Source organism: Schistosoma haematobium, chromosome 7, assembly GCF_000699445.3.
Source record: "Schistosoma haematobium chromosome 7, whole genome shotgun sequence".
Taxonomy (NCBI): domain Eukaryota; kingdom Metazoa; phylum Platyhelminthes; class Trematoda; order Strigeidida; family Schistosomatidae; genus Schistosoma; species Schistosoma haematobium.
Genome location: NC_067202.1, coordinates 3,095,000 through 3,110,642, shown reverse-complemented (window position 1 = coordinate 3,110,642; position 15,643 = coordinate 3,095,000). Strand labels below are relative to the sequence as shown.

The 15,643-nt window shown below is 36.6% G+C and overlaps 1 protein-coding gene across 2 annotated transcripts in view; it reads left to right on the top strand.

Moving 5' to 3' along the window:
* Window positions 1-14,176, top strand: part of RAB11A_1 (Ras- protein Rab-11A) — a gene marked incomplete at its 3' end in the record, with an annotated part of 28,286 nt that extends 14,110 nt beyond the window's left edge. Inside the window, exons 4-6 of one of the 2 annotated variants that reach the window (XM_051217807.1) lie at window positions 11,992-12,114; window positions 12,165-12,266; window positions 13,508-14,176. In XM_051217807.1, coding sequence (XP_051064231.1) covers window positions 11,992-12,114; window positions 12,165-12,186 — 145 coding nt within the window. Of the gene's footprint in view, window positions 1-11,991; window positions 12,267-13,507 lie in introns of both variants that reach the window. The other variant, XM_012938173.3, reaches the window with a different exon arrangement.
* Between the last annotated feature and the right edge of the window lie 1,467 nt (window positions 14,177-15,643).

Below are 15,643 nucleotides of genomic sequence, written 5' to 3'. Positions count from 1 at the left end.
GGTACCCAACTAGTCTCCCAGCTCTCGCATAAATCGAATGATTTATGCGACGCATATCTACTTGGTGCCTCCTTGTACCAATGTTTATGTGTTTAAATAAGTAACTTTTATATGAGTAATTTTCGTGTTAGCTCCGTATTTGTTGAAACCTTACCACCGGAGACGGATATCTGTGAATTAAGGCGAGGTGTGCATTTTTAGGGTCGACATTTTCTAACTCCATCTTTCCTTTATGGGAAGGCAGCATCGCTATTATGGTGGTTGTCCGAAAGGAACACCTTGCTACCGTCACACCACTGTACAGTCAGCAGTACGACTTCGCCCTCGGACCTTGAGTCTGCTACCTTTAGTCTTACCGCTCTTCAATCAACCTGTCTGACATGGTAGGACTTTGAGGAACGATTGTTCCAGCCAGTATAGTTCGATCGGTTCTTCACAATAGGTAAGCCCGACTACCATGTCAAGGTAGCAGCAACGGTCGGGATAAAATTATCAAATCATTTATCTTATGTGCCTCTGAACCTCACTTAATTAATGCATCACCCACACCTTATGTTTTGTTTGATTCCAACATCAAATGACCTCCGGCCTGTTTCTGATAATCTTTGTCATTCCAATTCTTTTCATTCTTCTATGTCGATTGTTTCAATGTAAACTTTCAATACATATATGGCTGTAAGCAGTTGATAAGAAACCATGATTTATAGTGACTTCATATTATTCTTCATCCATGTTTGTTCTGGCTTTATTTCGATTCATAAAAGCAATTAATTGCATGGAATGTGTCTTTATGCCTGAATAAATAAACAATATTGCCATCCTAACTAGTTTTTCAATTTGAGATAAATTCCGCAAGTATATATGAGAAAACATGTAATGTGATAAAGTTCAACCATGTCAGAAATAAGATAGGTATCCGTGACGACGGTGAATAATCTTAGTGATGGATATTTTACAAATTGACTAAAGTTGAGAACATACTCCACTGAATTCCGAATGAGTGGTCTAAATCTATCATCCTATCTCCATAACCTGAATACTTTAGATTAGATCCCTGGAGAGATAGCGATACTAAAACACTTTGTTGGTTGGTATCAAGTAGTAAAGACCTACTTCAAACAGGGTTCTCTATCGATTCAGTCAGTCATAAGCAGCTTAGAATCTGGTATAAATATATATCGGTTGAAATTGTCACATCACATTGGCATACCAAGATAAGGATTATGGAGACAAATGCCAGAGATGTAAATGCTGTTTCATTATCAGTTGTAGTAGAAAACATTACGCATATACCATAAGACGTGACGGAGTTATAAATTTCCAGAATAAAAGTGAGTATAAAATAATTTTGGAACTTTGTTTATTTATTTTAACACATAGATATTGGTACAGGGAGGCACCAAGTACATATGCGCCACACAAATCTCATTCGATATGTGTGAGGGCTGTAATACTGCCCGGGTGCCCAAATCGAAGTAGGTGGCTTTCTTAGGGGCCTACACCCACAGCCTTTGACCTAAACATCTGATCCACAAGGCAGTGGAGCAACGTAAGGAGATGCAGTCCTATGGTAGCCGGTAACCAACGATTGGTTCATACGCCATTTGTTCCTTCAAGATACTGGGGTTCATGTGCATCATTGGTTTGGAATCAAGGTTTTCCGATTCCCCAAGATGGACTCTTCATGTCCACCAACCCGGTTTAAGCGTCGGACATTCGCTTTTCATCCTCTCAATTTCGTAAACAACAATAATGCCGCGAGAAGGCAGTGAGTAGAACTTCCCTGACAGAAGCTATATACGCGTGGCCATGTGAGAGCATTTCGAAAGAGAGAGAGATAGCTGACTCTCCCTACTCTCGGCCTTACCAGGGCATTTGGGAGCAATTTTAGAACTCAAAGTCTAAGAAAAAAACAGAGTGAATTCAGCTTCAACATGGTTACCTATTTTAAACCATGTCATTCAAACTTAAAATAATTTATTACGATAAGCTCTCAGTCTCCAACCAGCTAGTCCGTGCCTATTCAATCGACTCAATTCAAAAGTCACTAACTTCATGGGTTGGTGCCGCGTCTCTTAAACTGCTGAGAACAACAAGACAAAAAACACAGGACTTTTATTACTGCTTCAACAGACGATGGTACTATGTATTGATGGCATATTTTGATGTATTATCGTGAATCATTTAGTGGAGATGTAGTTTTTGAAGCACCAATGTATAGTTTAAAAACTTTTAAATGATTCTCCAGAATAATATTAAGTATATATATTTTGTTATACCTCAATGAGTAGAAAGTTTGTTTCTGACGTTTCGTCACTTAATGTAAACCACTTCTTCAGAGTAAATAAATGACTGACATTAAATTAATACAAGTTTAAATAGTACGAAGGAAACAATGCAGAATACAAAATCATAATAAGTCTGAATATGTCAATTTCACGTTATTATTGGTCAAGGTGAATTTGTATAAACTGTCACTGTATTGATTTGTGCATCAGAATGTAGGTATGAAAAAATGTACTCATTTGCAATCTAAAATAGTGGGGTTGAAACTGTGTGTGTATGCAGATTATGTGAAAAATAAATAAGGTCAAAATGAATATTCAGGCCTTCTTTCTTATAGAGAGCAGAGGGCCTTAGCATTATGTGAAACACTTGTACTGTTATTGCTGATCTAACCGGTCAATTTTCCAATCCTACTGGATTATTATGAAGTCTTCTTGTGTAACTTGTGTGTTCTTTGACAGGAGTCGACATTTCACGGGAAGACTCTTCAGTAAATAACACATAATTAACTCAATCCAATCTGTAGACATAATCTCTTATTCTAACTAAGGCGTTTCTTGGTGTTAGTGTAGTGAACAAGAATACGAGTGGAGACAATCGAATGTATTTGACACGAAACTAGAGAGCATCTCAATAAAATCTGCGAACCATACAGTAAAACAGTTAATTTGCAAAATATCAATTCATCATCTCAAACTTGACTGTTCTTGTTGCCAACATCAATCTATTGTCTCAGATTTCATTGTTTATGTGTTTTCATACCAATTGTGTTCCGTTCCCGTTCTTTCCTCATTGAACTTCTACTGAAAAACATTCTATGCCTGACCACCGTCATATACTACTTGTGTGGATATAAGTAACCCACACCACATTAGTTGTCTTATAGAAAGCTTTAATTTTGTACATTTTCAATATCTGCTGTAATTCTTCTGTCGTACCTGAGTGGTAAGGTAAAACGACAGTACCAATCCTAAATATTTCATTCAGATTGTTATTTACAGAAGGACAGTTTTGTTTCAATATGCTTTTAATAGTAATTTCTACCAAAATTATTCGTTTGAGGTAATGATCTTGGTTTCTCTTCTGAAAAGATATAGGGCTAAAGAAATTTTTGCACTGAAAAAATGTGCAGAGTTAAAAATCAATATACCGATTTGAATGTGTCATTTTTCGGTATATGGCTACATCTAGATTTCCATTAGAATTCCTTTTAGTTAAACATTCCAAGAAAGGTGGATCATTATGTTGATCTTCCTTTCCCAAAGTGTTTATGTGTTTGGAGAAATTTCTAAGAGTTTTTTGAATAATGACAAATGCATCATCTATATATCCGATCCAGAATAGTACTGACACAAATAAGCAACTCAATGTGGGACAACAATCGGTGATACTATAGATCCTATGGCTACTCCATTCGTTTGTTTATATAAAGTCCCTTTGAAAGTGAAAAGTGTTAAATTTAAGCATAATTTGAGGGATTTCATGATGGGACTGTTGCTTAATGAACATCTGCTAGATAGAGTCTTATCATTATCTAGTAAGTCATTAACGACGTCTAAGCATCTACCAATTGGAATGTTAGCGTATAAAGTTACAACATCATAGCTTACCATTATTTGGTTCTTGTTGATGGATTACTCCGAGATCTTTAATTTGAATCCATATAAATCCTTCACGACATTGACTAGATTATGTTGAAGTGGCTTCAGTATGTTGCTTAGATATTTCGATAAAGTATATGTAGGAGTATTTGTGAAATCCACTATAGGTCTTAAAGAAATGTCATGTTTTTTGATTTTTGGTATCCCATAGAATCGCGATATGCTGTTAGATTTAGGATAAAAAGTAAATCTATAGGGAAACATTAATAAATGGCTTTAGTTCTTTTAGAAGTTCACTTGTCTCTGATTTCACTGTATTTTTATCCACCTGGAATCTTTTTTTTAAAATCAATCTTCAAAATATCGTCCTTGAATCTTCTCATTGATGTTTGGGACTGCAATTGATCAGTCTCTTACTGGCATATGTGCATACTGTGCGTATTGCCTTGATATAGCCTTAATTCACAAGCATTACATACAAAGATGGATAGTGGCTAATAGTGGAATCCAGGACGCTCGTTTCACCCTATTTAGGACACATTATCCGGATGTACCTGCACTTCGGAGTTGATGTTCACTCCGGGACTCAAACTCAGTACCGTTCGCTTCAAACACCATCGAGTTATCCATTTAGCTACTGAGTCCCGATAGCCAATTTTCTTGTGCAATGGGGTGAAGTTTACACTCACTTGGTATTGTTTACTTGGATCTTTCCATTGATGTTTAGAACTGCAATTGATCAATCTGTTATTGGCATATGTGCATCCTGTACGAATCGCCTTACATCATAGGTATTATAAAAAAGGTGGAGTCCTGGAATGAACGTCAACCTTGAGATGTAGGTACATCTAGCCGACGACTCCCAAATAGGATGAAACGCGCGTCCTGGACTCCATTGCTAGCTATCACCTATCAACTCTAATTTAATTCTACGATCAACAGATCCAACTGAATTTACATATCCCTTAAAATTAATTCAGTTCAGTGTTTACCTCATTCTTCATGTGAATCTTCATTTATGCCTGAACACCGATTACCACGACGCGCAATATTGACTAGTATAGCGGATGGTTGGATGAAAGTGAGAGGCGGCCAAACGAAAACATGGCATCAGTCCTTGAAGTCACTAACTTCTACTCTGAGCCATGTTAGTAGATGGAGATTACTTGTTTAGGATCAGTGTGACTATCGTAATCAGTGGTTGGTGACTCTGTGTGACACGGCTCAGAATCAATCACAATGTCATACGTGTATACACTTTCTGTCATCTCCTGAACTTTGATATTAAACTTATTTTATTACCTTCCTTTCTACGAACTAATCCTTATACAAAATCTTTATTTTATATATTACTACTATTGAAGTGTAATTACTTCTATGAATTTAGTGATCATCTTGTTGTGTTGTAATGAATGAGGTCTGGCAACCTGAACCGATGCATCTATGTGCCTAATCTCACGTTGTAGCTGGCTAACTGACTGACTGACTTATTCTTCTTTGTTCTCTAAATTTCCGAAGTTATTCGCCTCTTTTTTTTCTTTTCGTGGATATGTTGAAAGAATGAATTGTTTTAACAGTTAAACAAAAGACCTTTATTTTTTTTAGAACGAAAGTAATTCTTCTCAAAATGTTTTAACCCTCTATATATTGATTGATATCTTTAAGGTTCTTATGTGGTTTGAATGAAAATGTTGACATTGTAGTATCGGTGTTACTATGTTAAGCCCATATAACTCGATTCTAACTTGTTGAACAGGCCAATTTATCCATTCTTATTGAGTTACGTTTTAACCTTGTTAATTATTCACTTATAAACCCTGATTGTTTTTATATGAGTGTATGTATGTGTGTGTGTGTGTGTACACTTCTTATTCTATTCATCACATATATCTGTAACCTATTTTTATCCGGCTATAAATATCGATTATCGCTTGATGAAAGGGAGTTGGCTCATATGTTTTCTCCATCGCATGCCAATTCGCTTCATTCTCCTCTATTCGCTTCATCCCTTTCATTTCCTATCCAGATCAATGAGTGTACAAAATATAGGTATTCAAAAATCCTCTTCTCGTATTCGACTTATTCAATTCCGTTATTCACTAATATGGATTAAGTTGATAATAATATACAAGAATAGTCAGGATGATGTATTCCGACAGTGTTAGCGTTTTTTTTAGCGAGTTAGTTTTCTACGGGGTGGGATCGCTAACCCCATGCTCAACCCTCCTCTTTTATGCGGGCTTGGAACCGGCAGTAGCCCCAGAGGGGTTCCAGGCGGATCTATGCCGAGAAGTGGTGACAGACATAAGAAAAATGAACAAAAATAGGATGGAACTGGAAAGGAAGTCCCAGGACATATTGGGTTGGAGAATGCTGGTTGGCGGCCTATGCTTTATTGGGAGTAACAGGCGTAAGTAAGTATTCCGATAGCAATCATTCAATAATGATCATTTGTCCGATCTTACTAGAGTCAGATAAAGGGACATAAAAAACAATTTATAGGCTTAAAGACAGATTAGTTCACTTTTAAAACAACTCCCTTAATAAAATATCGTAAAATAATTGATTTTTGGGTTTAAAATATATATGACAATGACTACCATTCCGTTTATTGTACTCAAGAGCTGTGTGTGTGTGTTTACTGAAGGAAATCTGTATGACTCAAGAGTTTTTGTGGATATTATAGTAATTTCAATGGTTGAGATCACGAGTCAATTGAAGCTAGATCACCATAGAAAACCTGAAAGCAATGGAAAGCCGTTTCGTCCTACTGTGGGACTCCTCATCAGTGCGCATCTACGATCCCGCCTCCCGCGAGATTCAAACCCAGGACCTGTCAGTCTTGCACGCGAGCGCTTAACCTCTAGACCATCGACTCGGCCAGCATTCAATGGTGTTAATGTCTAACTTCAGCCAATCCACGCAATTTAGCGCCACCATCCTCCATTATCTTCATTGAGTTACCATTTCAGAACAGACTCGGTTGAACTCCACTGGCCACTGCATCTCACAAGAACTTCAGGAAATACCTCTTGAAGCCAGTCACTAGTGAGCATATGTTGATTCATATCAGAAGAGGTTTTTTGTGGATGTTATATTAATTTCAATGGTTAAGATCAGCAGTGTGCATCCAATATAATAACAACCAGTATAACATTTCTATAATGACTAGTCATTTATAGTTCTTAATATCAACAACAGAGTAATACAAACCTGCAAAATTAAAATATATGCTCATTGTAAAAGCTTTTGGTTATTTGAACTCAATCAATCATTGATGAACACGTTTTTTCTTTGTTCGATGTCAATGGTACTGGTGTGGTATGTACTACATATATCGACATAAGTAGTATATAACGATATTGAGGATTAGAATGTCTGACAGCATAAGGTGAAGAAGGAAAGAACCGGAACAGAAAGCAATTGGTATGAAAATGTGCAAGAACAGTGAAATCTGAGAAGATTGATTGATATTTTACAAATGAAGTATTTATTGTATAATTCTTAGATATGCTGTAATTTTGTGTGTTCAATTATATTCAATTGTTTCCACTCATGTTCTCGTCCACTACACTGGATTCAGTGAAAAGATTGACAACTGATAAGTTCCAAGTAGAATGAAAAATATTTTCTGAATTTCATTGTTATTCAATATCTGTGTTATAACTGTGACTACAGGTTAGACGGTAGCTTATTATCGATCGGAGCAAAGACGCGTAAACACGTGAGAACAACCTAGAGCCCTGATTGGTCCTGTTTTCCGACTAGCCCAGCCAGTTGAATCCAGAACGCAAGTCTCAGCCTCTGAGATGTGAATCATTTTATTTCAAGCATACTGAGTTTATATACCACTCAAACCGATCACAACGAACCAATAAAATATGAAACAACATTTGTACAAGAATTAGCCAGATGTGGCTGTGAATGAGGGAGGTAGTGATTAACAGACAGGGAATAATTCATGAATGATCAATCGTATAATAATAGTTCATAGGTCAAAATAAAGCTCATAATAAGAGGGGCATGAATATGAACAGATGGTTACATAACAATTATATGATAAAAATATACTCATAATATTGGTCCATAAATGGAACCCAAAAATTACCATTCATTTATTCTTATCAGGATACAACAATCTGATACATGGGATCAATTAGATATGTATTCAAAGATAAATTCACATCAATGGTTCAAGATTTAGCATCATTTCCTAAGGAAGAAGATACATGTCACTGGTTGAAATGGTGACTTTGTTTCTAGGGTAGAAGTGCATATATATGTATTTGAAAATAAATGTACATATGTGTTCTTTATTGTTTTTTATTCAATAAAACTCTTTCTACTTATTCAAGTCACTAGTTTTTGGCTTATGTATAGAAGGTTTACATATTACTGTAGTGAACGAGAATACAAATGGGCATAATCGAATATATTTGAATACAATAGTACAGAACATCTTAGTCAAATCTCAGAATTATACAGTTGATACTTCGTTTTCAAAATGTCAATCAATCGTTTCAAACTTTGTTGTTCCTTCCTTTCCACAACAACTATTCTCTGTTCTCGTTGTCTTAAACGTCTGCCGCCAAATATTTCACTTTCGATTGATGATACATACTACTTATATCTATCGATATCAGTAGCACGTACCACATTATACTTAGACGATCGCACAATATAACCCTGTTGAAATGTAGCTAAAGTGTTTCATTTTATTGATACTAAAATACTTCATCCTCATTTATTCAAATTATATATTTCTGTCAAGTAAATCTTCGTCGACTGAGCTAGTTGGACCACTTGCTACTCTATGCCTGAACACCGATTACCACGACGCACAACGCTGACTAGTATAGCGGATGGTTGGATGAAAGTGAGAGGCGGCCAAACGAAAACATGGCATCAGTCCTTGAAGTCACTAACTTCTACTCTGAGCCATGTTGGTACATGCAGATTACTTGTTTAGGATCAGTGTGACTATCGTAACCAGTGGTTGATGACTCTATGTGACATTGCTCAGAATCAATCACAATGTCATACGTGTATACACTTTCTGTCTTCTCTTAAACTTTGATATTAAACTTATTTTATTGCCTTTCTTTCTACGAACTAATCCTTATACAAAATCTTTATTTTATATATTACTACTATTGAAGTGTAATTACTTCTATGAATTTAGTGATCATCTTGTTGTGTTGTAATGAATGAGGTCTGGCAACCTGAACCGATGCATCTATGTGCCTAATCTCACGTTGTAGCTGGCTAACTGACTGACTGAAATGTAATATTGGATTCGTTTTTACAAGATTTAGTTTATTTGTAACTTCCTTGGCAAAACATTTTATCCTTTAAGATAAACCGTTCAATATGCTAGATCTCCAGAACTCAGTTGGCAGATATCTTATTTTAGATTTTTGAATTTCTTGCTCCAGTTTTTACCTTCAGATTGTATTTTCCACTTGGCAGGACCTTAAATGTCATTGGTTCGTTATCTCTTTTAAGATTCTATTTTGTGACATTTCTCAAGGATATTTTTATGCTGTATATTTTTCCGCTTGAGTTGTATGCTTGTTGCTGTCCGTGTTTCTGGATGCTTGTGGAAGATACTTCCCCTCTTCTGTACCTGGACGTCTCCCTCTAGATAACGGGGCTGGGATACATCGTAATAGTTGACTTATCTTGTCATTGTATCGCAGAGTCTTCGTTCTGTTCGCCGATTTAAGTAACCTCATAATCTCTTCAAACATAGCACAGATTATTCGCTGAAACTTCTTACTTCAGTTAAAATTAACTGCATTTCAACCTTTGATGTTGTTGTTTTGGAACATTCTTAAAATTATTGATGTAGTCAGTTTAATGTTACTGTTAGAGGGGGGGGGGCATAGATTGAAATAATGCACGTTCCGTGTACGACTGTGTTGGTGTACGTTGATTGGCTATTTCTTAACCAATTAGCGCTAGCGGATACTTGGAGAAGACTGTAGAATCTTCTCGTGTAAAAACCATAAATATACTAACGTTTTTCGCATTGTAATTCCTACTTCCATCTACCTTTATTATTTAAAATATAATTTCCTTCCTGTTCAATCATGTTCTGATTAGGGGGACTTATCGAATGAATTAATGTCCAAGAATACTAAACACTAGGAATAGCTGGGTCGTAATAAGAGGGAGTTATAACATTTACTTTGATGGTTGATCATAATAAAAACTTAGCCAAGTTGTCAGTAATCTTTTTCATGATTTTATGTTACAAACATAAGCTAACTGTTCAGTTTTTTATTTTGATTATCAAATATTCAGTTATTAGGTCTGCAGTTTATACACCACTGACTGAGCTTTTTTTTCTGGTTAGCGTTTTTTTAGCGAGTTAGTTTTCTACGGAATGGGGCAAATCAATTAATGAAGTAGTGAAACTTCATCAGTTGAGATGGCTGGGACACGTGTTACGTATTCCCAACGACCGACTGCCTCGACGTGCGATGTTCAATGGTATAGGAGTAGGTTGGAAGAAAGCTAGGAGCGGCCAGACCAAAACATGGCACAAATCCATGAAGTCACTGACAAGTGGACTGAGTCATGTTGGTAGGTGTAGACCACCTGGTTGGGGACCGCGAGATGATAGCAACCGATGGTTAGAGACCCTGAATGACATGGCTCAAAATCGTTTGCAATGGCGCAGGTGCATCCACTCTATGTGTTCTCCCAAATTCTAATCTTCTGAATTCTCCATGTCCCTTTTTTCCTGTTTCCAAATTTATTTCACTGGATTATACTCTTTAAATAACATCTCCAAACACGAATTTTCCCGATTACTGCTTATACTCTTGCTACCTCTACCACTACGGGATTTGAATCGACTACAGCATTTCTGTGCTAATGTGATGTGGCAACTCGAACTGATGTACGTACGTACGAAGTTCTACGTTGTTACTGACTGACTGATGCCCAACCCTCCCGGTTTATTCGGGCTTGGGACCGGCAGTAGCCCTAGGGAGGCCCCAGGCGGAACTATAGCTTGATATATATATATATATATATATATATATATATATATATACATATATATATTGATTAACAGAGAAGATTAATTTAAAGAAAACTTTTACTGACCATATTTTATTCAGAATGACATGGAGGTCTTCAGTACTAGATCAATTAGATTAAGGAATTCAACGTATCTTTATTATTATCATCATCATTATTCAATATTATACTTTTGGTATAATATAGAATTCTCGGCACAAAGTAATTCAACAAGTTTCCGTTTCTTATTTCTTGATCGATCCTGACGATAAGCAATTAGTGGTTGCCAGTTAGATGTAAGTAGTTCAGGAATCGACATCTGAATAATGTATATTCTTTTCAATGCATATCGCCAGCCATCACGATGTCTCTGGTTGTACATTTTTGTAAGTTGTACAGTGAAAAGTTGTAAACTTTTCTCATAAACGCTCTTGAGCAGGTTATGATCTAGTACGACCGAGGGTGGGCAAAGTCAGCTCTCTGTCTCCATCTCATATGGCCACATGCATACAATCACTGTCTTCTCGCGGCATTATTGTTATTTACAAAATGGAGCGGACGAAAAGTGAATGTCTGGCGCTTTAACCGCGTTGGTGGATATGAAGGATCCACCTAAGGGAATTGAAAAACCCTGATTCCAAACCAATAGTCTTCATGGGCTTCAGAATCCTCAGGGAACAAAAGGCGTATGAACCAATCGTTGGTCACCGGCTACCATAGGACTGCATCTCCTAACGTTGTTCCACTGTCTTGTGGATCAGACCTTTAGGTCGAAGGCTCCGAATGTGGCCCCCTAAGATAATCACCTTCGGCCAGGGCACCCGGCCAGTATCCCATCTCTCACACAAGTCGAATGATTTATATGGCGCATATGTTTTCGGTGCCCTTTTGTATCAATGTTTATATGTTCAAATATCTAGTTGGCAGGAACAAGTAGGTCAGATATTCAACCAGGTCGGTATCTTATATTCCTTTTGTTCTTATTACAAATTGAATATCTTTATTTACTAACTATCAATGGTCTGTTTAAATGAATATACTAAAATGATGTTTTTATTTTCCATCTATTTCTTAGTTATTATCGTGGTGCTGTTGGTGCTATTCTAGTTTATGACATATCAAAACCGCATACATTTTTAAATTTAGACAAATGGTTAGAAGAATTAAGAGAATATGCATCAGATGATGTTGTAATTATGTTAGTTGGAAATAAATGTGATCTAAAACATTTACGTTGTGTATTAACAGAAGATGCTACTCGATATGCTAAACAACAAGGTATATCATTTATGGAAACATCAGCATTAGATTCAATTAATGTTGAAGAAGCATTTAATCAAACAATAAAAAGTAAATGAAATTCAATTGAATTTTTCACAGTAGTATAATTTTTTTTTCATAGAAATCATGAATTGATCTAAGTAAGATCATGCGGCGGAAGCACTGGATGGCCACTTGTGAGATCATGGACCGTGCACTGCTAAGGAGTCCTACGCTAGGACGAAACTTTTATTGAGTACTTTCAGATTTTCAATAGTGGCCTTACTTAGATCGGTTCATGATTTTAGTGAAATTTAACAATTTTCACAACCTGTTATTGACAGTTTAATTTTTATCGGTTATTTATTTATTTAAGCACATAGATATTGGTACAAAGAGGCATCAAATACATGTGCGCCACACAAGTCACTCGATTTGTGTGAGGGCTGTGATACTGGCCGGGTGCCCAAATCGAAGCAGGTGATTTTCTTAGGCGGTCACACACAGAGCCTTCGAACTAAAGGTCTGATCCACAAAGCAGTGGAGCAACGTAAGGAGATGTAGTCCCATGGTAGCCGGTAACCAACGATTGGTTCATACTCCATCTGTTCCCTCAGGATACTCGAGCTCATGTGCACCATTGGCTTGGAATTAGGGTTTTCCATCTCCCCTAGATTGACCCTTCATATCCACAAACCCGGTTAACACGCCGGACATTCACTTTTTATGCTCTCAATTTCGTAAACAATACCGTGGTGCAAGAAGGCAGTGAGTAGGACTTCCCTGACAGAGGCCTTTATTTATTTATTTTAACACATAGATATTGGTACAAGGAGTTACCAAATACATATGCGCCACACAAATCCCACTCGATATGTGTGAGGGCTGTGATACTGCCCGGGGCCACTCCCCGAGCCTTCGACCTGAATGTCTGATCCACAAGGCTGTGGAGCATCGTAAGGAGATGCAGTCACATGGAAGCTGGTGACCAACGATTGGTTCATACGCCATTTGTTCCCTCAGGATACCGGAGCCCATGTGCACCATTGGTTTGGAATCCGGTTAAAGCGCCGAACATTCGTTTTTCGTCCTCTCATTTTCGTAAAGAACACCCCTGCCACGAGAAGGCAGTGAGTAGGCAGAGGCCTATATACGCATGGTCATGTGAGAGCATTTCGAGAAGTTGAGCGGACTCTCTCTCTACACTCTTGGCCATACCAGGGCATTTAGGGGGTCAGATCCACTCATTAAGTTCACTTTTAATTTTAATAAAAATATTACAATTTCAATATTAATCGTTTTTATTTTTATTTCAATTTTTTGTAATAAAGATATATATCAACTTATTAGTAAACATCCATCATTCAATTCTAATGAAACTAATATTATACCAACAAATAATTTACCAGTTCCAGAACCAGAATTAAAACAATCAACAAAAAGAAAATTTTGTTGTACATAGAATGCTTATGAATCATGTGAGTTTTCTTTTGTTGTTGTTGTTGTCGTCGTCGTCGCTGTTTTTCTTTTCTTTTTTTTATATTTTCAATGACCCCTTTTCTTCTTTTTTCTTTTTTCTTTTTGTTTTGTCCACTTATTTCTTTATCATCAGAAATTGTTATTTAGTTGTCAATATTTATCAATAACAACAACAAAAAAGAAAGAAAATCAATACAGATTTTTTAAATTTTAATTATGAGTCCATTGAATTGAGATCATTATGGAAAACCTTATTAAAAAGTATATTGGATAATTGTTTTGTCCCATCATGGGATTCTTCAACAATGTACATCTAATGTTTTCTTAGAATATCTACACATACACACACACACACACACAACCCCCCCCGTCCAGACTTTTATTTGTTTATATATTTTTTTCAAAGGATAATTTATTGTTTGTGATTTTGATATAACATAAACTTTCAACAAAATAAAAACACAATGACTTGTTCATTTTATTATTTTACTGTATTAAATGAAACCCATTTTACGGAAAAATACTTTGTACTTAATTACACCTATTATTCTTCAGTAATAAGAATAGTAGGTTGATGAACCTGTATTAATCCTGACACATTGCTTTCCAATGAAGGTCCAGCTTCTCCTTGAAAATATTCACTGATGGGGCCGATATCATTTGTTCAGGTAAGGCGTTCCAATCATTTACTACTCGATGAGAAAAACGGGACCTCACTTTAAGTTTATTAGATCGTGGTTTATGAACCTTCTTGCTATGACCTCGGAGATTATTAGTGCTGGAGGGAGAAAAAAAGACAAGACATATTAACACCCAAATCATAATTAAAGATACGAAATGCCAGTATAAGGTCACCTCGTGTCCTACGATATGACAAGGGGAAAAGGTTTAGGCGTTTTAAACGCTCATTGTAAGGGAGTCTAGAAAGACCTTTCACTAATTTCGTTCCCACACGCTGGACACGTTCAAGGGAGTTAGTATCTTTTACCAGACACAGGCTAGCTGATTGGATACAGTACTCTAAATGTGGTCTTACATACATAGGATATAAAATTCGGAACGTTTCCTCGTCAAAAGATTTGAACGCTCGGCGAATTTACCATAACTCACGAAAACCTTTAACAGCGGCTGCTTTGCAATGCGTAGTTGTTTTTAAATCATGACTTATTACTACTAAGTCTTTATGTTCTTGAGCACATAGAAGAGGTTTACCCTCAATAGTATAACGGTAACTATTATCATGACCGATGTGCATTAGCACACACTTCCTATAATTTATTTCTAAGCCACACTCTCGAGCCCATCTAACTAAATCGTCTAGGTCAGCTTGAAGATCCAGATGATCAGCCTCACTTTTTATTGTTCTCCAGATTACTCCCAATGGAGCATAGGCCGCCGATCGTCATCCTTCAACCCACTCTTTTTTAGTTCTATCTCATTGTTGTTCATTCTTTTCATATCTGTCTATATTTCTTGCGTTCTTTGGTCTTCCTCTTCTCTTTTGACCTTGAGGATTTCAAGTGATGTGGGCTTGTCTTGTGATGTAATTGGGTGCTTTCCTCAATGCACTTCTTCCTGATTTTCTTCGTTAGAATATGATTTGTTCTCTTCCATAGTAGATTGTTGTTGATACTGTCTGGCCAATGGATCCGAAGTATTTTGCGTAGACAACCGTTATTAAACACTTATATCTTCTGGATGATGACTTGCGTAGTTCCCTAAGTTTCCGCCCTATACACTGAAACTGTCTTGATATTTGTATTGAAAATTCTGACTTTGGTGTTGGTTGACAGACAGTTGTTTTCAGTTCCTGAATTGTAGATATGCTATTCTTGCTTTGCCGATCCGCGCCTTCACATCTGCATCAGCTATGAAAACCTTGTGGTTTTCTTTAAATTAGCATTGATCATTGAGATTCTATTCCTCAGATTAATTTTTAAGATGAAATCAATATACCATTGGTGTATATGTATATATGCAGATACATC